The 23,109-nt window shown below is 40.4% G+C and overlaps 1 protein-coding gene across 1 annotated transcript; it reads left to right on the forward strand.

Annotated features, from left to right (window-relative positions):
- The first annotated feature begins 117 nt into the window (after window positions 1-117).
- Window positions 118-20,753, forward strand: LOC120023344 (zinc finger protein 292-like). The gene is made up of 8 exons (XM_038967356.1): window positions 118-267; window positions 9,705-9,859; window positions 12,672-12,750; window positions 13,017-13,152; window positions 13,289-13,491; window positions 13,679-13,815; window positions 13,945-14,086; window positions 14,185-20,753. Exons 1-8 carry the CDS (start codon window positions 118-120, stop codon window positions 20,368-20,370), a joined length of 7,188 nt encoding a protein of 2,395 aa, XP_038823284.1. The 3' UTR covers window positions 20,371-20,753.
- Window positions 20,754-23,109: the final 2,356 nt, after the last annotated feature.

Consider the following 23,109-nt stretch of genomic DNA (forward strand, 5'->3'; position numbering starts at 1 on the left):
TTGTGCTGGTAACACTGATGTAGCGCTTTTATCGTCGTCTCTCCCCTCCCCCTGTCCGTGCGTGTGCAAGTCTGGCAGCGTAACATCTGTGCGTACGCGGTCGTGATTGTTGTGAAGATGGCGGGGGGAGAGACAGAGAAGGAATATGACACAAGGAAAGCTATCGAAGGGCTCCGAGAACGGTTCCAGGAATTGACCACAACGCTAAAAGAAAGCTCGGAATCACTGTCTGAGGCCTCTTTGCGTTTCTGCCAGGAATTCTGCCAGGTCAGCATTTTTTTTCTTCCAACTACCCATCCTAGTGGTTTGCAGTCTTCCATCCAGCTTCCAGCCTGATGATGCGCGTGTACGTTAGGTACAACAATGTAGCTAGCTCGCGCTAGCCACATCAGAACATAAAAAACACAATTACTCCCTGTTTTAACTTACAATGATAGTAGTTAGTGGACTATATACATCATACGTGTTTTCCGATATTTAGTTCATTCTCTTACTTTCGAATTATACCCGAGCATCACTAATTTTCCCAAGCTAGTTAGCGAGTTGCTAGTTGAATGCTGGCTAGCTAGCTAGTTAAGGCTCCTTGATGCTGGGAAGAGCTAGTTAGCTTTTTGTGCAGACTTGTACTCACATGCTCTAGCTGTTAGTGTTTTAGGTTTTGCACGAGACGAAACATCATTCATCCATGTAAACGTGCATATTTTACTTTAAATTATGGCAACAGAACGTTTTTCCTTTCGTCCATTGTGTTAGTGGATCAATATTGAGTGTGCCTGCAAAAGTATTCTATAGGGCCTGGTGAACCTAATGGTATTCATTTTCATGCACAGCATAGGTTAACTACGTATGCATAGTTTTAATTGTTAGAAAAACAATATTAACTCATCAGCCTGTTTGTGGGTAGGTTTATTCGGGTTTGTGCTTCATATATAGTCTTGGGTTTTTTGTGTAATGTGGCAAACCTGGTGGGCCTTGTTTGAAGCCCCATCTGTGCGAAGTGATTAATTCATTGGTCACATTAGGGATTATGAATGAATCTCATATCAGGCTCCATTTGGAGATAAGACGACAATAGTGTTTTATCTGACACTGACTGTGTAATAAGAATACACACAAGATTGGCTAAATGGTTACAAGGCTAACTTACTAAAACACAGGGTTTTCTCTGCAACCTCTAAATACCTGGTCACCAAGATTTTTGTGTGTTTATTATCATGTGCTGAGAATTACATTTTTATTTATTTTCATATGTTGGAGATGCAATGAAATACATATGTTAGGCTACGTTTAGCAATAGCCTGAGTTGTAGTCTATTTAGGACTGTCCTTCTTAGAGGACCCTTACTCATTGAGCAGAGATTAGGCTTCCCTTCGACTGGGGGAAGGGATGACAGGCAGGGAGAAGATCGTCAGTGCTTGTAGCATTCAAGCTAGTCTCACTCTCAACTTTGAATGTTGTCCTGCATGGGTAGCCTATTAACTACTCCGTGTGGTTTAGCCTATTGTAGGCTACTGCATACACTATAGGCTCCATTCAGCAGCTGGGCTTATAGAAGTCCAAGCAGCCTCCTGTATAATGCTTGTGTAGCTACAGTGCCTTCAGAAAGTATTCAAACCCCTTGACTTTGCACATTTTATTATGTTACAGACATAATTTTAAATGGATTAGATGTTTTGGTCACTGGACCACAATACCCGACAATGTTTAAGTGGAATTATGTTTTTATATCTTTTTTTTTTTTATATATACAAATGAATGAAAAGCTTAAATGTCTTGTCAATAAGTATTTAACCCCCTTTATGGCAGGCTTAAGATCAGGAGTAAGAATTTGATTAACAAGTCACATAAGTTGCATGGACTCACTCTGCATTAATAGTATTTAACATGATTTTTGAATGCCTACCTCATCTCTGTACCCCACACATACAATTATCTGTAAGGTCCCTCAGTCGAGCAGATTCAACCACAAATACCAGGGAGGTTTTCCAATGCCTCGTAAAGAAGGCCACCTATTGGGAGATGGGTTAAAAAAACAAGAGACATTGAATATCCCTTTGAGCATGTTGTTATTCATTACACTTTGGATGGTTTATCAATACCAGTGGTGGAAAAAATACCCAATTGTCATACTTGAGTAAGAGTAAAGATATCTTAATAGAAATTGACTCTAAAATACACTTAAGTATCAAAAGTAAAAATAATTTAAAAGCAAACCAGACGGCACCATTTTCTTGTTTTGTTTAATTTTCGGATAACCAGGGGCACGCTCCCAACACTCAGACATCATTTACAAACTAAGCATGTGTTTAGTGAGTCCACCAGATAAGAGGCAGTAGAGATGACTGGGATGTTCTCTTGATAAGTGTGTGAATGAGACAATTTTTCTGTCCTGCTAAGCATTCAAAATGTAACGAGTACTTTTGGGTGGTGGAGTAAAAAGTACTTTTTTTTTTTTAGGAATATAGTTAAGTAAAAGTTGATACCCCAAAAATGACATAAGTAGTACTTTAAAGTATTTTTACTGAAGTACTTTACACCACTGATCAATACACCCAGTCACTACAAAGATACAGGCGTCCTACGTAACTCTGTTGCTGAAGAGGAAGGAAACTACTCAAGTAATACTGCAAAAACAATCCAATAGAACACATTACTGAGTACCACTCTCCATATTTTCAAGCATAGAGGTAGCTGCATAATGTTATGAGTATGCTTGTAATTGTTAAAGACTGGGGAGTTTTTCAGGATAAAAAAGAAACAGAATGGAGCTAAGCACAGGCAAAATCCTAGACGAAAACCCTGGTTCAGTCTACTTTCCACTCGACACTGGGAGATGAATTCACCTTTCAGCAGGACAATAGTTTAAAACACAAGGCCAAATCTACATGAGTTCTTCCCAAGAATACAGTGAATGTTCCTGAGTGGCCAAGTTACAGTTTCGACTTAAATCTACGGCAAGACCTGGTTGCCTAGGAATGATCAACAACAAATTTGACAGAGCTTGCATAATTTTGAAAAGAGAATTGGGCAAATGTTGCACAATCAAGGTGTGGAAACTCTTAGACTTACCCAGAAAGACTCTCAGCTGCAATCGATGCCTAAAGAGCTTGTACAAAGTATTGACTCGGGTAGGGCTGGGTGATTAGGGCAAAATATAAAATCATGTTATTTTATGTTTTTGAATAATAAAAGTTATACATTTGCTTCATGGAAAGTGCGTGACCATAGGCTGGCAACATCCATTGAAATCCTTTAGAATGTGTCTTTCTCAATTCTGATTTGTTTTATACTGTTCAATTCAACTTCAACCAAATCAATTTCTGCATTTCCTGCACTAATTTGAGATCATTTTCACACTGCCATGTAGGGTTGCACGATATGGGCCAACAACCTAGGCCTTATTTTTAACCAAATGTTGCAATTGTGATTTGACTTGTGAATTAGAGAAACACTTGGGTGAGCTGTTGGAATGATGGAAATATAATGATTATTCTCCTTTTATAGCTAGAATATAATAGTGGGCACTTTGAATAGTGTTTGACATGAAAATGCCAGAGATGTGTTATTGTGAAAGGGTAGGAACCGAAGTGTTGACAAGTGTTTCCAAGGGGACCCTATAATCTTTGGCTACATTGAATGTTTTCTCTTAGCTACTTCATGTAGCTTACTTATTCATGCTTCGTGTATTCCTCTCTGATTTAAAAGGTAGTGTTGCACAAACATGCAGATTTAGGTCTATACCATCACTGATACAATCAGGCAGTATAGCTAATTATGTTCTCTTACTCGGTACATTTATTAGCTAGCTAGACAGCTAACTTAGCATTAGCAGCAAAGAAGATTTAGGCCCAACTTGCTAAGAAAAGACAAACTAGCTGTTTGCAGATGTAAGAAACACAAATTAAGTGTAATTGTAGAACGCTAGTGGATTTATATTAAGAATCAAAGTGAAAACGGCATCATTGTCGTCAACATTGTTGCATGGGCTGCGTTGACCATGCAGACTGAACGCAAGTGTCTTGTTTTCGAGGAACAACAAATGCGCTCCTTGAGTGATGGGGCGGGGCTAGATCTGTGTGGAAACCAGCATGGAGAGGGAGAGAGATGACTCAAGTAGCGAAGTAAACTATAAAAATGGACAAAACACGGCGTATCCCATTTAACAAACCAAACATTCAAATACCGTTGTAGAAGGTAAAGTAAAAACCCAAACCGGTCTGTGCATCAATACCAGTGTATTGTAAAAAGCCCTACTCGGGGTGAAATACTTATGTAAATAAGATATTGCTGTATTTCATTCTCAATAAATTTGCAAACATTTCGAAAAACATGTTTTCACTTTGTCATTATGGGGTATATTGTATGTAGATGGGTGAGAAATATATTTAATAAATTTTGCATTCAGGCTTTAACACAAAATGTGGAATAAGTAAAAATATCTTTCTGAAGGCACTGTGTATGTTGGTTCATCTTTCATTTTTTTTATTAGACCACATATATGAGGTGAATGTTCGCATTTTACCAAGCTAAAGCTAGCTATCCCAGAAGTTGCTGTCGAACAAATAATGCTTTATTACAAACGCAGTATTTTAAACACATCGTTCGTTGCCGGTGTTTGCTTGTTTGCAGACTTTTTTTGTACAGCTTTGACAGTGCTACTGATGGTAGTGGCACTTGGCTTGGACGTGCAAATCCCTAACACACAACATTCTACAATGGAACTGTTATTTGACGTGTATCTTTTTTGACACGCGAAGACACAACCGGCATTCCATGGTATGTCGTGAAGCTTATAGCAGTGCTATTACTGTGTAACTCCGGTAGGGCAACATCTGAAAAATAGCGCACTTGGTAGTGTATGCCGATGCTCAACCAGTCGGCGAAAGCCAACATCACCCACGACAGAACAGTTGATTGTCAAGGGCAATGAATTCCGGTATCTTGGCGTTAATGGATTTCGCCTTTGCTGTCTCTCTGAAATGTTCTTACTCCATCAATTGCCGGCTGACTTGTTAACTGCTCGATTCACACAGCAGACATTGTGGGCTAGGTTAGGAATGCTGTGTCGCACAGAATTGTACATGCCGTCATTGCATCATGTACCTACGTTATATAGGTACGCACGTCGGCGTTAAACTAGACATCGGGCCAATACAGATGTTGGGTTTTTTGGCTAATATTGGCTGATTTTCCTATATGTTCACCGATATATTGTGCATCCCTATTCTTTACATTAGTAATTGACATAAATATTCCTACAGGAGACTGCACTAGGATTTATACAGTGCATTCGGAAAGTATTCAGACCTTGACTTTTTCCACGTTTTGTTACGTTACAGCCTTTATCGAAAATTGATTATGAAAAAATTATTTAATCAATCTACACACAATACCCCATAATGACAAAACACAGGCTTTTATGAATCTTTGGAAATGTTATATAACCCCCCCTGAAATATCACATTAACATAAGTATTCAGGCTTTTTACTCAGTACTTTGTTGAAGCACCTTTGGCAGCAATTACAGCCTCAAGTCTTCTTGGGTATGATGCTACAAGCTTGGCAGCCCAGTATTTGGGGAGTTTCTCCCATTCTTCTCTGCAGATCCGCTTAAGCTCTGTCAGGTTGGATGGGGAGCGTCGCTGCACAGCTATTTTCAGTTCTCCAGAGATGTTTGATCGGGTTCATGTCCGGATTCTGGCTGGGCCACTCAAGGACATTCAGAGACTTGTCCCGAAGCAACGCCTGTGTTGTCTTGGCTGTGTGCTTATGGTCATTGTCCTGTTGGAAGGTGAACCTTTGCCATAGTCTGAGGTCCTGAGTGCTCTGGAGCAGGTTTTCATGAAGGATCTCACTGTATTTTCCTTTTCATCCTTCCCTCGAGCTTGAGTAAGTAGTCTCCCAGTCCCTGCCGCTGAAAACCATGCTTCACCATAGGGATGGTGCCAGATTTCCTCCAGATGTGATGCTTGGCATTCAGGCCAAAGGTTTCATCAGACCAGAGAATCTTTTTTGTCATGGTCTGAGAGTCCACTTGGCAAACTCCAAGTGGGCTGTCGTGCATTTTTCTGAGTGCCTTCTGTCTTGGCACTCTACCATAAATACCTGATTGGTGCTGGTTGTCCTTTTGGAAGGTTCTCCCATCTCAACAGAGGAACTCTGGAGCGCTGTCAGTGACAATCCCGTCTCGGAGCTCCACGTACAATTTCTTCGACCTCATGGCTTGATTTATGCTCTACCATGCACTGTCAACTGTGGGACCTTTTTTATATATAGACAGGTGTACCTTTCCAAATCATGTCCAATCAATTGAATAATCAAGTTCAAGTTGTAGAAACATCTCAAAGATGAATAATGGAAACAAGATTCAACTGAGCATCAATATTGAGTCTCATAGCAAATTGTCTGAATTCTTACAGTACCAGTCAAAGGTTTGGACACCTATTCATTCCAGGATTTTTCTTTATTTGTACTATTTCTACATTCTAGAATAATAGTGAAGACATCAAAATGATGAAATAACACAAATGGAATCATGTAGGAACCAAAAAGTGTTAAACAAAGATTCTTCGATGGAGCCACCCTTTGCCTTGATGACAGCTTTGCACACTCTTGGCATTCTATCAACCAGCTTCATGAAGTAGTCCCCTGGAATACATTTCAATTAACAGGTGCCTTGATGAAGGTTAATTTGTGGAATTTCTTTCCTTGTTAATCTGTTTGAACCAATCAGTTGTTGTGACAAGGTAGGGGTGGTATATAGAAGATGGCCCTATTTGGTAAAAGAGCAAGTCCATATTATGGCAATAAAACAGCTCAAATAAGCAAAGAGAAATGACAGTCCATCATTACTTTAAGACATGAAGGTCAGTCAATCCTGAAAATGTCAAGAACTTTGACCGTTTCTTCAAGTTCAGTCACAAAACCATCAAGCGCTATAATGTAACTGGCTCTCATGAGGACCACCACAGGAAAGGAAGACCCAGAGTTACCTCTGCTGCAGAGGATACATTCATTAGTTACCAGCCTGAGAAATTGCAGCCCAAATAAATGTTTCACAGAGTTCAAGTAACAGACAGTCTCCTCTTTACAGTTGTGTGTGAATCAGGCCTTCACTGTCAAATTGCTGCAAAGAAACCACTACTAAAGGACACCAATAAGAAAAAGAGACTTGTTTGGGCCAAGAAACACGAGCAATGGACATTAGACCGGTGGAAATCTGTCCTTTGGTCTGAGTCCAAATGTGTGATTTTTGGTTCCAACCGCCGTGTCTTTGAGACGCAGACTAGGTGTACGGATTATCTCTGCATGTGTGGTTGCCACCGTGAAGCATGGAGGAAGTGTAATGGTGTGCTTTGCTGGTGACCCTGTCTGATTTATTTAGAATTCAAGGCACACGTAACCAGCATGGCTACCACAGCATTCTGCAGCAATACACCATTCCATCTGGTTTGCGCTTAGTGGGACTATAATTTGTTTTTCAACAGGACAATGACCCAACACCTCCACGCTGTGTAAGGGCTATTTGACAAAGATGGAGAGTGATGGAGTGCTGTATCAGATGACCTGGCTTCCAGTCACCCAACCTCAACCCAATTTGAGATGGTTTGGGATGAGTTGGACTGAAAAGTGAAGGAAAAGCAGCCTACAAGTTCTGGTGTCATCTAGGCAAGACTCTTTGAAGAATCGAAAATATATTTAGATTTGTTTACTTTTTGTTTACTATGAGTTATTTCATTGTTTTGTTCACTAATATTCTACAATGTAGAAAATAGTAAAAATAAAGAAAAATCCTTGAATGAGTAGGTATGTCCAAACATTTGACTGGTACTGTATGTAACAAGGTTTTTCAGATTTTTATTTTTCAAAATTGTCTAAACCCGTTTTCGGGTATTGTGTGTAGTTTGAAGATTTACCTATTTAAAAATTAAAAATAATGTTTTTATCCAGTTTCAAAGAAAGCTGTAATGGAACAAAATGTGGAAGAAGTCAAGGTCTGAATACTTTCCCAATTGCGGTTGAATGGAGCATCCCAGGACTGAGTCTCAATGGACTTCTGTATCAGGGCTAGGTTTTGACTTGACACATTTCAAGACATAAAGGAAAATGAACTAGCCAACCATTTCCAAGGGGTGCTGCTTGACAGGACATTGCCTAATATATCTGGCTGTGATACCTTTTTGGTTGGTTATATAATCTGAAACGATGCACTGAAAAACAACATTTCTTAAAGTTTCTTCTCAACCACTACAAGCCAGAATGTTGAATAAAAGGTATTTACTCTACCAGTTGTTGGTCCTTTTGTTAATATAAATTTTAGAAAAAATAACCACAGAAGTATTAATAAAGCTGCAATATATAACTTTTTGGGCGACCTGACCAAATTCACATAAATGTGTGTTTTCTATGTCTGTCATTTGCATTGAAAGCAAGTCTAAGAAACAGTAGATCTTTCTATGGCGCAATTTCTATGCTTCCTGTTCTGAAGTGTTTCATTGTTGAGTCTTCAAACAGCTGAAAAACCAAAAATATTGTATATCTAAAATATATTTCACAGTGGTTTAGATGGTAGAATGATTTTCTATGCTGTACTTGCTTGTTTCTGTCACACAAACAGAAATTAGGCAAACTTACAATTTTAGCAACCAGAAAATGACAGATTTCTGTATAGAGCAGCTTTAAACCAACTTGAAAACAAGGGTCTCTGTGGCGCTCATGATTTGTTTGTTCATCGCCCGAGGTAAGCGCACAAGATTTAAGTACATGTACGCGATGCACGCATGCTAACCGAAGTCTTGCAGGTCTTTACATGGTTTTGAGCATGTGCCAAATAATAGAAATCTCAATGCCGGTAACAGAGTTTGAAAAGGCAGTTTAGTACTTTCCTGTGGATATTTATTCTCAAATTTAGAGAGAAAAGGATACTCTACAAGTTACCTGTGTGGATTAAGTTCAAATGTAATTTTATTGAACATTCTTGCTTGTAGATGTTGTGAGTTAACTTTCCAATTTTGTGCAGTGCATTGTTTGACTGTATGGTGGTTTGTTAATACACTTATTTGAGTAAAAGTCATACCGCATATAAAATAACATCGCAACAGCTGTTATTGAAATGGTTTCGATTCAATTTTATAAATGCCAACAATTTGGGAAGAGAGTGTGATACCAATCAGGGCCCTGAGGGCAGGAGTTTCCCATCCCTGGGCTAGAGTAAGGACTATTATTTATAGGGCTGGGATGATGCCAGTATCACAGTATGTTTTCCATGGCAAAAATGTAAACACTAAGCAGGCCAAACTCTTTGGTCCTTTTAAAAACCTGCTATATGTAAAATATTGTGTGCTATAGCTTGGCAAATAAATTAAATGTGACTCTGGATGAGGGCTGTTTTCATAAAAAGTTTTGTTTCGTTGCCACAATACTAAACGAGTATGGTGGTACTGGTGTCGTTCCGGCCCTGATTATTTCCCAATTGTTTTGGTAGTTGTGGTTTTCTCAATTTGCTATTTTAATGGAGTGTAGCCTAATTTACTTGGAAGGACTAATACTTAATGAAATTAGTCCATTTGTCATTTTCTATGATAATTGTCAAGTAGTTAGAAAGTTGAAAAAATACAAATACATTTAATAGCAAGCACTAATCAGCTTGCCACATTTTATTCCAGACTCTGAGAGCATGCCATGATGTTGTCATTTGTTTACAGATCCTTGTGGAACATGCAGGCCGATGGAAGACTGAGGAGGAGCCACTGCCTTTACTGGAGGCATACACAGTGGCCATACTCAGTTATGCGAAGGCCACGTCCTGTCTCTCCTCCGAATGTGAAAATGTGCCACTCGTTCTTGAAAACCTAGCAATGTGAGTACTCGAGATAATGTCTATCTGATTCATATGCATGGATGCTTCATGGAAACAGCTATGCAGTATTTCAGATGGTGCTAGGCCTATGTTGTTGAATGACTGTTTGCATTCCACTTCTGCTAGTGCTACTGACCAATACAACTGTATCCTGCTTAGGGTTGTTATGGTGACCGTATTACCGCCACACCAGCGGTCGTGAGTCAAATTCCAGGTGACCGTTTACTCACGGTAGTTAGGCTTTTCCAAACTGATGCTGCTGATGGTTGTTAGTAGCGTACCAAACTTGCTAACTGCCTGGTACTCTGCACTCTTGTCCCTCTAACTCTGACATCAATGTAATCTAAAATCTAATCAAACACTTCTTGAGCTCATTTTGTGCTACACAATTGCATGAGAAGTTGATGGCCTCTTTTAAAAAGAGGATCCCATTTCTTTTCTATAGGCTAGGCCTGCTATATTTATTTCTCAACTTTCCTAATATTAAGCACATTGCTTCTCTTTAAAACAGGAGTATAGCCTACATCGCTGGTATGAAAATGAACCACGGGAAAAGCGCCCTCCAGTCGCTATTTAAGTGCATAAATGCCATGTATTTTTTATACGCTGCCCCTGTTTCGTGACGGGTGCGTGATAATGGTCCATTCTAAATCAAAACAAATTTCACCCATATATTATTTTGTATATGTAAAGACAAGATTGAATCAATAATGTGATGGGTGACAATATTAGCCTACCACTTGTGAATTATGAATGTGAATGATGCCCAGCTTAAGGCAAGAAACAGCACATGCTTTTTTAACCTTTTGTAGCCTAGCCCATAGGCCTATATGTTTTGATAAGGTTTGTATCACAACTAAAGCGGCCAAATAACTTAAATTGAAGCGCATTTATCCGCTTTACAATGGGTGTAGGAGCCTAACTGGCATACATACACAACGCGTGAGTCAAGTTTGGGGAAGATATTTTTATGGTGAAAATTGCACCCTTATGGGCCTCCCTAGTGGCACCAGCGGTTTAAGGCACTGCAGTGCTATAGGTGTCACTACAGACCCGGGTTCGATCCCAGCTGTGTTGCAGCCAAATGTGTCTGTCTTCACTTGTAGCCTGTGAGAAAGACCCATTCACGTGACGGAGAGCCATGTGAGTGAGAGGTGCCGAGTGCTTCGGGAATGCAGCCGGGAGAAGGGAATTTGAATATGTTCAGCCCAAGGGCACAACGGCCACTGGCCGCAAAAGGCATGGGTTTTTTAAGGGACATTACGGCCACACAAAGGGGATGCAGCCGGGAAATTCAAGTGCTTGTCAAATTGTGAATGAGAGACTGATGACGTGTGTACAGCTTGCGCAAAAAACAAAGCTGAGCTCATGCAACTTTTTTCAAATCATCATTAGTTGCATCATGTAGCATGTGTAAAAAAAATCTAAACGTATAGCCCAACATTTGTATCACAACTGAAGTTACATAACTAAATTAAGCAAATAGGAGTACCTGTTTCTTTTTTAACCGCTCAACACAGAATAGTCTTGTGCGCACTCCCTCAAATCGTTTGGAGAAAATATCCTTTCTATTTTATTCAGCTATGTTCAATTGTATGCTTCATACTATAAAATAATGCCATGGAATTCTAAGCAAATCTTGTCTGCTAAACGAACTAGTGTAGCCCACAGCCATATGGCATAGCCATATCAGGGCCTAACATACGGACAACTCAGAGTATGCTATTCTGTTCTAATGAAGTAGAATACATTTTCTTCAGACCTGTCTAAAATAATTGTTTTATTGTGATGGTGTAGGCTATATTACATGAATTTACTAGACTTTTTAAAATGTAGATGTTCCAAAGGTCCGCATCAATGGCTTGTAGGCTATGCGTGGAAGCCAGGAGATGCTAAATGTTTTTGTTAATTAACGGTCAATTACCGTGAGACCGACAGTTATTTGCTTGACAATCACCGGTTGACAAAATGTCATGACTGCCACAGCCCTAATACTCTGACGCGATACGAGCGTCGCAAAATAAATTTAGAAATCTATATTATCCAATTACTGCACCCACACTGCTTGCGCGAGCAAAGGAGTGTCTGCGTTGCCAAGAGCTAAAATAGAAGTCAGTTCTATTTGTGACGCAGATCGCACTGCAAGTCCTGCCTCTCCCATCTCCTCATTGGTTTATAGAAGCAGGTACCCACGTGCCATCTCCTCATTGGTTATACCCACGTGGGTGACTGAAAGACAAACGAGGTCGGTGGTGGTAATTCACCGAATGTTTTGAAAGTTGCCAATCGCAATATAAAGTCCAGAGAAGGAGGAGAGATGACTAGAAACGATTCGGTTGACCTTTTTATGTGTGGATAAATTGTCGGAGTAGGGGACCTTGTGCATTTCAGGTAAAATAACAACTCAATGTATATATCCCAGGACAAATTAGCTAGCAACAGCAAGCTAGCTAAATAGGACAAATTAGCCAGCAAGTGCAAGCTAGCTAGCTAAATTGCCATAAATGTTTAATGCTTTTTGACCTGCCCCAAAATTGATGTAATTGGTTCAGAGTTTTTGATATTTTAACCTGTGTGTCGTGATTTGTGTTTGGTGTGGGGGGACAAAATACATTTATGCACAATGGCGCACGCACGCAGCCGGTTTGGGTTCCGTGTAATCCTGCCTCACTCATTTCACAAGCTAAATAAATTAGGCTTCCCTTATAAGAGCTGCGGCAGAAGTTCTTTCATTTTAGTCATCTGCACACAACTTTAGCAGCATTAGCATGAACTTAAAGAAACTCATTGAATGACCCTGTTTTACTTGCAGGAGCTGTCTGGAGCTCCTTCTCTCACTGCCTGAGCATGTCCCTGGTGCCTTATGGGGGGAGTTTCAGTCCTCTGTCAAGGTTAGTCTCAATGCTGCTGTTTTTTTTTTTTTATCAACTTTGCATAGAACAGAAATGTATGGAGTGAACTTTTTTATTTATTTATTTTTTGTACTGCCAATTCTCTCTAGAAAAAGAGTGATACGGTGTTGCTTTGCAGCTGAATTGGAATATGCATGCACATATCACAAACCCTATTTGACATAATTGGAGAATCTTGTGTTTTGAAAAGTTGTTTGGTTTGTATATCTGAAAAGTTTTATGAAGTTATTTCCTTTCCTTTATAGTTGGCACACAGCCTTTTGCAAGAAAATGGGAACACACAGCTTCACATGCTATCAGCTATGGCACAGGCGCCTGGTGTGTGGAACAACACCACTCTGTGCAGCATTCTGTCTAATGAGATACCTGAAATTGACAGAGGTTCGTTTTAGCCTACCTGTTTTTTTTCTCTCTTCCTAGTAGAAAGTTTTTGCTATATGTGAGTTGACTGATTAAATGTTGTGGTGACTGCTCAGAAGTGCTATCTGTAATAGTGTTCTCTTTCTCTACTCCCCAGTTAATGAGTTCCTGCAGATGGAAGGTCCTACACTCCTTAATATGCGAATAAAGCACCTTATCAAACAGAATCGAACAGAGAAAGCAGCCGTCTTAGCGAAGATGTGCTCGGAGTATCCAGACTACGAAGGAAAAGGGAACTTCAAGCAGACATACTTTGTTTGCCTGTGTGTGACAAAAACACAAGAACAACTCATGCAAGAGGTGAGTGAATAGCATTTACATCAAGTCATTTACCAGGCAAGTGCATTCGAATAAGGGGGCTGACCAAAGGCTTGTCTTTTAAGAAATTAAACAACTCCTGTTTGATAATGATGAATGAAGATGGCTCTAATGTAAAATGGTCAACTGTGGATGGCAATGAATTACCATAATGTTTTTTCTGTGCCAGATCACGCAGGTAGACTGTAAGGATGCATTGGAGATGATTTGTAACCTGGAGTCGGATGGGGATGAAAAAGGAGCCCTTTGTTTGTGCTCTGCGTTCCTCAAGCGGCAGCTTCTCCAAGGAGATGTGTATTGTGCCTGGTGAGTATTGCCCTCTTCATTTTCCACTTGCTCTCACAATTTAGAGCGGATGTTGTATGTTGACGACAAACTATCTCTTGTAAAGCCCTTCGTGTGTAGCAGACCAATAAGGATATACTTTTCTTACAGGGAGCTCACACTATTCTGGAGTAAGCTTTTAATGCGGTCAGAGTCTTCAGCAGATTCATTTCTTGATCAATGCAGAAAGTTGGTCCTGCTATCAAGGAACGTCTGTCATATCCTCTTCCTCATCAAGGTTATCCAGTCCGAGGTGAAATTCTTTGTGTAAAATTGTATACGTTACTGCCTGGATATAGCCTGTAGCGATTTATATTCTCATGACTGACTTTGGCTTTATTATTTTCTCAGGTTGGAGGAGTGGGACTGCCTGTGTGCATTGAAATGTGCATTCGAGCTCTACAAATGGCATCCAGTGACAACACAGACAGCAGGACAACCATCTGCAAAACTATTTCCTGCCTTTTGCCCACTGATTTCGAGGTGAAACAGGCATGCCAACTAACAGAGTTCCTCAATCAGCCTACTGTGAACTCATATTATGCTGTTGAATCACTCTATAATGAACCTGATGAAAAGCGTGAGGATGAGAATCTTCCAGTACCCAACTCACTACGCTGTGAGTTACTGTTGGCCTTGAAGACACAGTGGCCTTTTGATCCAGAATTTTGGGACTGGAGAACCTTGAAGCGCAATTGTTTGGCATTGATGGGTGAGGAGGCATCCATTGTGTCATCTATTGACACTCTCAATGACACTGATGAGGGACTTGAGGATGATGCAGCAGAAAAGGGTTCAGAGTTCAAAGACCTTGAGGATTTTATTTTGAACACAACAAATGAATTGAATGAAATTGCAGATGAAAAAGAGAAAAATAGGGAAGCTAAGAAATTAAGGGAGAAAGGGTTTGTTTCGGCAAGATTTAGGAATTGGCGAGCCTATATGCAGTATTGTGTTCTATGTGATAAAGAGTTCCTTGGCCACAGGATAGTCCGTCATGCACAGAAGCATTATAAAGATGGGGTCTACACCTGTCCAATTTGTGCTGACAGCTTTAACACTAAGGAGATCCTTGAGCCACATGTAGCATCACATGTAAAGCAATCTTGCAAAGAGCGACTTGCTGCAATGAAAGCAACTAGGAAATTGCCCAAGCCAATGCAATCCACCAGCAGTCATTGGAATCATTTGAAAGATAGAGCTGTCGTTAAGCTTGAGGCAGAGACCAATATCATTCCAAATGATGCTAATTTTCTGGATGGTAATCACAACAGTGCTGAAACTGTCATAGTCAATACTCAAAATCCTGTACAAACTACAGTCAGTCCTCCAAAGCCTGTACAAACTAGATATGAAGCTGAATTTACAGAGGATTGTGTCTGCCCTGTTACATACTGTCAGAAGGTATTCAAGTTTTTTCGGAGTCTTGTAACGCATGTAAAAGCCCACAAAAATGACGAGGAAGCAACACGTTTTTTGGAGATACAACGACAGAAGGTTGTGTGTCAGTATTGTCGTCGGCAGTTTGTTAATGCCAGACATCTGAATGATCATTTGCAAATGCACTGTGGTGCTAAGCCATACTATTGCATACAGCTGAATTGCACAGCCAGCTTTCACTGCAATTCGGAACTTCTCATGCACAAAAGACAACACACTGACTTTAAGGCACGGTGTATGTTCCCTAATTGTGGAAGGATTTTCAATGAGGCCTACCTGTTGTATGATCATGAGGCACAACATTACCTTACATTCACTTGCAAAATAGCTAATTGTGGGAAGATTTTCTATTCACAGTCCCAGCTAAATTTGCATCAGCAGAACCATGATACAAATGAAGTGCCCATCACAAGTGAGAATCATCCTGAACTTAAAATGGAACCTTCCACCCAGTGCTCTGCTAGTCAAGAGGAAACCTGCTCTGCCTCTGTCATTTTAGATCAGAAGACTGCACATGATTATGTGAAGGAAGGAGTAGTTAAATCAGATTCGTCAACATCAACAGTTCCTGAGAACCCAAACGGCACAGTGAAAATAAAACATTCAGTCGAGAGCATGTTGAATTCTGTTATCAATCCTAGAAAGGAGTTACAGAAGTGTTATGTTCCACTCATCAAAACTAAGCTCGGATTGGAGAATGCAAAACTATCTCCTGATGTCCCACTCCAAGATATGATTGCCAATTGTGAGGATCAAAATCACTGTGGAACCAATCCCTTGAAAGGGTATCCAAAAGAGGACCCGGATAACCAACCAACTGAAGCTGTTCAGAAAGTGTTACCACAGGCCTTTCCTCTACCAGAAATTAAGAGTGAACCCCCGTTTTTGCTACATCCATATGAAAGCACTCCTGCAATAACTGGTAGAGATGAAGATGCACATAGTTGTCCACTTGAAGCATGTGACCGCAAATACAGTACCCCCAAAAGTCTCTCCCGACATGTAAAGAAAAACCACCCAGTTATTTTTGAAGACTGGAAACTGGCTAAGAAGTACAAGAAAGTTGCCAAAATAACTTCGAGAAAGGTTCCATCCGTGAACAGGACTTCAAAGGACCAAACATCACTTCATCAAGTATCACAATGCAGAAATACTGGACTACAGCAGTTCGAATATCCGATGGCATGTTCAAGTTTACCTGCTGTTTGCCCTCCTTGGGAAGCCCCACCAAATCAAACTGGGCTAATGCAGTCAGAGATGGGTGAAGCGTGGACATCTACATTGAACAATTGCTATGCAGATGTCTTCCATCCGAATGAATACACCAATAAGAGTGTAACTCCTTGGCAATCAGAATCTCATCCAACTGGCTATCCATTAGAAAGGGGAAGAGAACATACACCAGCAAATATGCATGGCAGTGCCATCCATCCCATTAAATCAGAATCAAGTTTGATGAATCAGATGTCAGAATATGTGTCAAGCTCGCTTATGCTGGATAATGGAGGACACATGCACAGTGGAGGACAACACTATGGGATAATTAACTCTGGGGTTAATACAGATAGTGTTGATGTTTCCCTAATGAGAAAAAACTATTCCAGTATGTTTTCCCAAGAAAGTAATGGTAACAATTTGTCAGCTGGAGGTTTCCTTGCTTCATATGTCCCAGATGAATCTTCCAATCTTAGTTCAAGATCAAGGCCATCAACAGACATTCCAAGCAATGTATTGAGTCATGATGGCCAAGTAGCACCAAGAAACACAGTGGAGATGACCAACATTGAGAACATAACCCATTTTACATCACCCAGTTATGAGAATCAGATGAACAGCTCTGTAGATGACATGCTTCTTAGTCCACATGCTTCTATCCAAACAGATTTCTCGTATGATGAGAACACATGTCATGCAGAATCTGAAGCTATCCCTGCAGACGACAAGAATGCTGTTCATGAGACACAGACAGTAAAACGCTGCAGACTCAGCAAGAGAACGAAATGGCCTGCTATTATAAAGAATGGTAAAGTAATCTGCCGAAGATGCTTTAGAGAATTCTCAAGCACGAAATCTCTCGGAGGTCATCTTTCAAAACGCTCCCAGTGCAAACCATTAGATGAAATGGATTTAACGGATGATTTGCCTACATCATTTCTCGACTTTCTCAATGACCCAAATGTTCCTGAAACCAATGGCTCAACAAACAACTTGGTAAATGTTGAAATCCCACAGGAAGTTGTTGGTAATCTCTCCACACCAAATACCTCTGATTTGGCACAAAAGGAAACCTCAAAACCACTGGATTCTCATTCATTAAACACCTTTCCTTCAGTTTTGACAGGTGGACAATCTAAACTCTGCCCAAATAAAACAGGAGTTTGGATAGAATTGATACAGTCAAAAAATCATGTTGGTAGTCAGCAGGAGGAGGAAAAGTCAAATGATAGTCTTGCTGAAAAAAGGTCAAATACAACTTCCATTGCAGCATGTCAAGATGACAAGGTTATAGAAATTCAAAATGCCTTACAAATGTTGGATTTAGTTGAAGCTGCACATGAGAAAAGTTTGCAGGAAAATTGTTCCTCAAAGTACAATGACCGCCAAAGCAATGCAATCTCAAGCGATAATGTCATGCAAAAAGATAGTGATCAAAGCATGACAACAAAACTGATTATGAAGGAGGACCAGAATCGTGACAATGGCCCCAAGCCGTTCAAGTGTGAAATGGATCATTGTGAATATGGGTTCATGACCAAAGAGGCATTGTTCAGACACCTTGCTCGAGTTCATGATTACACAATTGAGATGATTGAGGACCTCAAGAAAACCCCAGTCAAATTCTCTCCATATCCTTGTCACATTTGCCCGAAAACATTTACCAGAACCACAGGCCTAAGAATTCACTATGAAAAGGTTCACCACCTGACGCAGGCAGAGATGAACAAGTTAAAGGTTGGAAGTCGCAAAAAAAAGTCAAGCAACTCTACTATTGAAACAGAGGTAGAGAGTAGTAATGGAACTGGATCTTCGGTTGTGTCGACTTTAATCAAACAAGAGCCACTTGATATTGACATTGGCTGTCCAATGCAAAGCACAAATCAAGAGGGACATGCACAGTCCTCTGAGATCATTACAGCAGGAGATGTAGTACAAGAGGATTCCTTCCATCAGTCAACAGTTGAGGGAGTGCAATCACCACAAGATACTCTGGAGGACCTTGACAAGTCATTTTACCAGTTAGAATCACCATCAAAGACAGGATACACCAAGAATGAGCCATCATTGACAGCCATGCAAACGAACCACACCCCAGTGTTGAAGCAGAAATTCGGTCAAGGTGACACACTAAAAGAGCCAGAAGCAAGTTCGAACACTAAATATTTTAGCCATGCAACAGAGGCGATATCCAGCCAGGCTGTGAAACCCTCACCTGAAAAGGCAAGTTGTTCAAAATACACAATATCTAAAGATGAGGTTCATGTACAAAAGAAAGAAAAGTTTCAGAAAAGGTTGGGGATTCAACTGTGTGACGCTGACAATTCTTTCAGTCCATATAGGCCGTACCGTTGTGTTCATGAAGGATGCGCTGCAGCTTTTACGATCCAGCAAAATTTGATACTTCACTGTAGGGCTATGCATCAGTCATCCCTTCCCCTGCCTTCAGGAGACCTTGATACTGATATCCCTGGTCAACAAGCTGCTGAAGTCCCGAATAATGAAATCAGATGTCAAGTGAAAGACTGTTCAAGGATATTCCCGGGGATCACAACCTTAGTGCAGCATTACCTCTTGCTTCATAAATTCACTCGCGATAAAGCCACTGTTATGATGTCAAGCATCAAGGTAGGGACATTCCAGTGTGACCGGTCAGAATGTACACTCTCCTTCACATCTGTGGAGAAATACATTGACCACATAAAAAACTTTCACAAGGAAATAAACATCTCTGAGAGAGGCAGTGTGGATCAGACTTTCAAGTGTGAGTATGATGGCTGTGACCGGGTCTACACTACAAAGTCAAACCTCCTTCGTCATGAGATGAAAAAGCATAATTTAATTTATATTCCCAGAACACAGCAACAGAGAACAACCGGCGTCATTCCCAACAATGGTAAAGAGAACATTGAAAACAAATTCAAAGTGAAGAAGAAAAACACTAAGAAGAAAGATGACAAATCACCTGACCACTGGACTAGCTTTGGAAAACCCTCTCTGAAATCTATGGATGAAGCATCTGCCATGTGCACAAAAAACTTCTCTTTGCAATACCCATGCATGATAAAAGGCTGTGATGCTGTTGAGAGGGCTGAACGGAATATATTCAGACATTACACCACACATGGCCTCACTGAGCGATATATAGAGGATCAGAGAAGCCAGTTCATTTTCTGCAAAAAGTACCCACGCTCAAGATTCAAAGATGCAAACAAATCCGAGGGCATGTCAACAGACGCCTCCGCTGAGGAGACGGACCCTAATGAGAGTGAACCTGAGATTTCAAAGACCAACTGTCAGGGACAAGAAGCGTTGGATGGTATCATTCAAGCAGAGGCTAAACTGTCAACTGATGCTAGTTCTGAATCCCAGTCTTCTACTTCAGAGGTCAAAAAGAGGGGGCGTCCCCTAAAATCGGAGCGGCGAGCATTAGCTTGTCCGGACAGAAGATTGACTCTGAGAAATCATTCAGCAGATAAAGTTTACCAGTTGACAGACACTTCAGACCAGAGCTTCACTGCTTCTCAAGAGGAAGAAACGGAGGATGGTGTTGCACTGGACACTTTGTTAAAGTTCCTGGAAACTTCACCATCGACCCACACTCCCAAAAGAAAAATGAGTGGAGGTTCAAGAACGGAGTTGCCATTAAAACAGCAGCGTACCTTTCAGCAGAAGACGGCCAACATTATATGCGAAACACCTGATATATTTATTGAAGCCTGTCAAAACCTTGTAGACTTCAGAAATCCTCTCAGTCTTCAATCGGTGAACAATGTGAAGATAGTAATGGACAAAACCTTTTCCAATGGTGCTGAGCGTTTGCTAAAGCAACTTCAAGATATGCGACCCATGGTTTTAATAAAAAAGTGGCTTCATAGTTGATGGATTGCTCACAGCCTGTTTTTATTTTTTACTCTTAACTCAGGATTAGAAAAGTAACATGCTGCAAACATATGTTAATATTGTTCAGATATCAAATGGTTAACTGTTTTCACCATTAAACAATTGAAGGAGTATTTTCTACTTATTATGGTTGATTTTAAGTTTGGGTAATGTATGTTAGTCATATAAGAACCAGGTAATCTATAGGCAACATAGACTTTAGAACATGTTTGTATTTATGAGGCTTCTAGTACTAAAATTGTTTTTGCTAAATGAAGAATTTTAAGGAAAAACAGTTTTTATATATCCCTATGGGATTATATTTTTTGTTTATTTAAATGTTTCGACACTAGTATCTGTAATATTTACATGTCTTCCACAAAGTGTTAAATAAAATAACTGTTTGCCTTTGTAATACTTGTTTGCAGGATGTTATTTACATTCAGTATTATAACGAAACTATGTGAAGAGCCCATTTGACACACACATTGAGTTAAACCACCATAACCCTGACCCTTATTGAAGGCATAAGAACTGACTTATAATTTGTAATTGATGTATTTATTCAACCAGACCGTTTGAGCCCTGATTCCCTGATACCCTTCACATGGCATCATCTACTACTAGGTCCATAATAATGATCAGACAGTGCCTCAGGTAAGTAATGAAATAAATAGGTTCAGAGCAGTGGGTTTATGATGACAAAACAACTCAAGACGGTGCATCATTTTTGTTGGTTGGTTTTACTGATGTCCAGTCACATTGTTGGGTGAGTGTTTTAAAGACTGATCAAAGATTGTTGAAACTCTGTGCTATAATGATCTTGTCATTCTTGAATGAACCACAAAGAGTCATAATACGGAAATGGTTCCAATCGTTTTTCCACCATTTATTTTTCCCATAGGGGATTTTAGAAACACTTCAGATGGGGTAGTGTTTTGTGTAGGCTTACCCAGGTGTGATGTTTTTATAACTGTGTAAATCTCTCGTGGAAAAGGTGACTTTTATCACTATAAACACCTGTATTTACCCCCCCCCCCCAAAATGAAATGCTAATGTGGCTATCATACAGAACTACAAATGCCTGTCTCAAGCTTCACATCACTCACCAGGGCCATGATTATCTGGATGATACTGCCAAACTGAGGCAAAGGTAAGAATCTCTGGATCTGTTAACTATCTGTTAGCAACATTTTGTATTTGACAATTCTGTGAACTGTCTTGAGCAAGTTTTACATTTACACTAGCTGTTATCTAGCTAGCAACTAGCTCATGGTTAGCTAGTCAGTAGCCTCAGGCTACAAAAAAAGGGAAACCAGGTGTAATAAATACCATTTAAAATAACACAAGCATATTGCTATTACGTTGTTATAACTAACTTCTTTCAAAACAGGGTTTCTCACAAACTCATAAGCAGATACTGAGACCCACACACACCCAAGGACAGAGGGCTGGCACAGACCTTTCATAAACACTGATAAGGCCGGAAAGGCCTTGATCAAAAGGGTGCTTGGGTCTGCATTTCACGAGATACTGAGACACACACACACCCAAGGACAGAGGGCTGACGTAAACCTTTCATATCATAAACACTGATTAAGACAGGAACATCTACGCGCACACAAAATCTCCTGTTTTAGCTGAACATTTTACAGAGACACACAGATATGTCAAAATAGGAACATCTACGCACACACCTAATCTCCTGTTTTAGCTGAACATTTCTGAAGACAAAGAACTCTACTCAGAGCCAATGGGACAGTGATACTAGCCTGAAGTGGACCTCGCCCAACTCATCAGGACCAATCAGAAGACCAGATCTACCAGACTCAACCTACTTTATTACCTGTATAAAATACATTTGCACTATGTTTCGGGGCTCTGTCTGCAGGTTCCTTACGAGCTGAATGAACGAGTCCGTGCACGCTTGTATCAGATATCTTTACCTCTGAATAAACTGCTTTTTATTATACGAATATCCACCCTGTCCAGAGTCTCTACTTCGTCTCAGTTCTCCAGTAAACTTGTGATATCAACACAGGGGAAGTCCATGGCACAAAATCAGTTATAAAAGGGGTGGGAACCCGGTGTAAATCAGTGATGCCATGCAATATGTCAAACCAATCAAATGCCTTGTTTGGGCGAGATTAGTGTCAAGTGCATCAGTGTGTGAGGATGGCGGTGAAAATTGGAGGTTTAAAACCCCATCAAAATATGTTAATGTATGCCGTGTTTGTGGTGAACAGTACAATTGTAACAGGAAGAAACAACCTTTTGGGAGGTAAATCGTCTTCATTGCGATCGGACTACACACGGGCTTTAGAAAATAAAGCAGGACCTGTCACGCTGAGTGATGGGTTTTCAAAAGCAGTATGTGGCTCCTGTCGCAATCTTATACTCAAATATAAAAGAAGTGCCAATGACGTGGAAAGAATCAGCTGTTTTGTGAGGGAAAGAGTAAAGAACGAAATGATGTGGTGCGGCTGTTTCGACCACCAGAGGTCCCAAAAGAGTGTCTGTTCAGCAAAGCACAGAGAGTCCGACAAGACCAGGCCTATTCAGGGACGCGATGACCAGCTGCCAGATATAGGAATGAATCTGCTACACGCACCGGTTTTTGGTGCATCATCGGCTGTAGGTGACGACAACTAAAGTGATCACCGTATAGTTAAGGTGCTCTACCTTTGAACAACAAAGCTATCTACAGTGAACTGTTGTCAATGCTAGAGGCCATGCAGC

The sequence above is a fragment of the Salvelinus namaycush genome, chromosome 28 (assembly GCF_016432855.1).
Source record: "Salvelinus namaycush isolate Seneca chromosome 28, SaNama_1.0, whole genome shotgun sequence".
Lineage (NCBI taxonomy): Eukaryota > Metazoa > Chordata > Actinopteri > Salmoniformes > Salmonidae > Salvelinus > Salvelinus namaycush.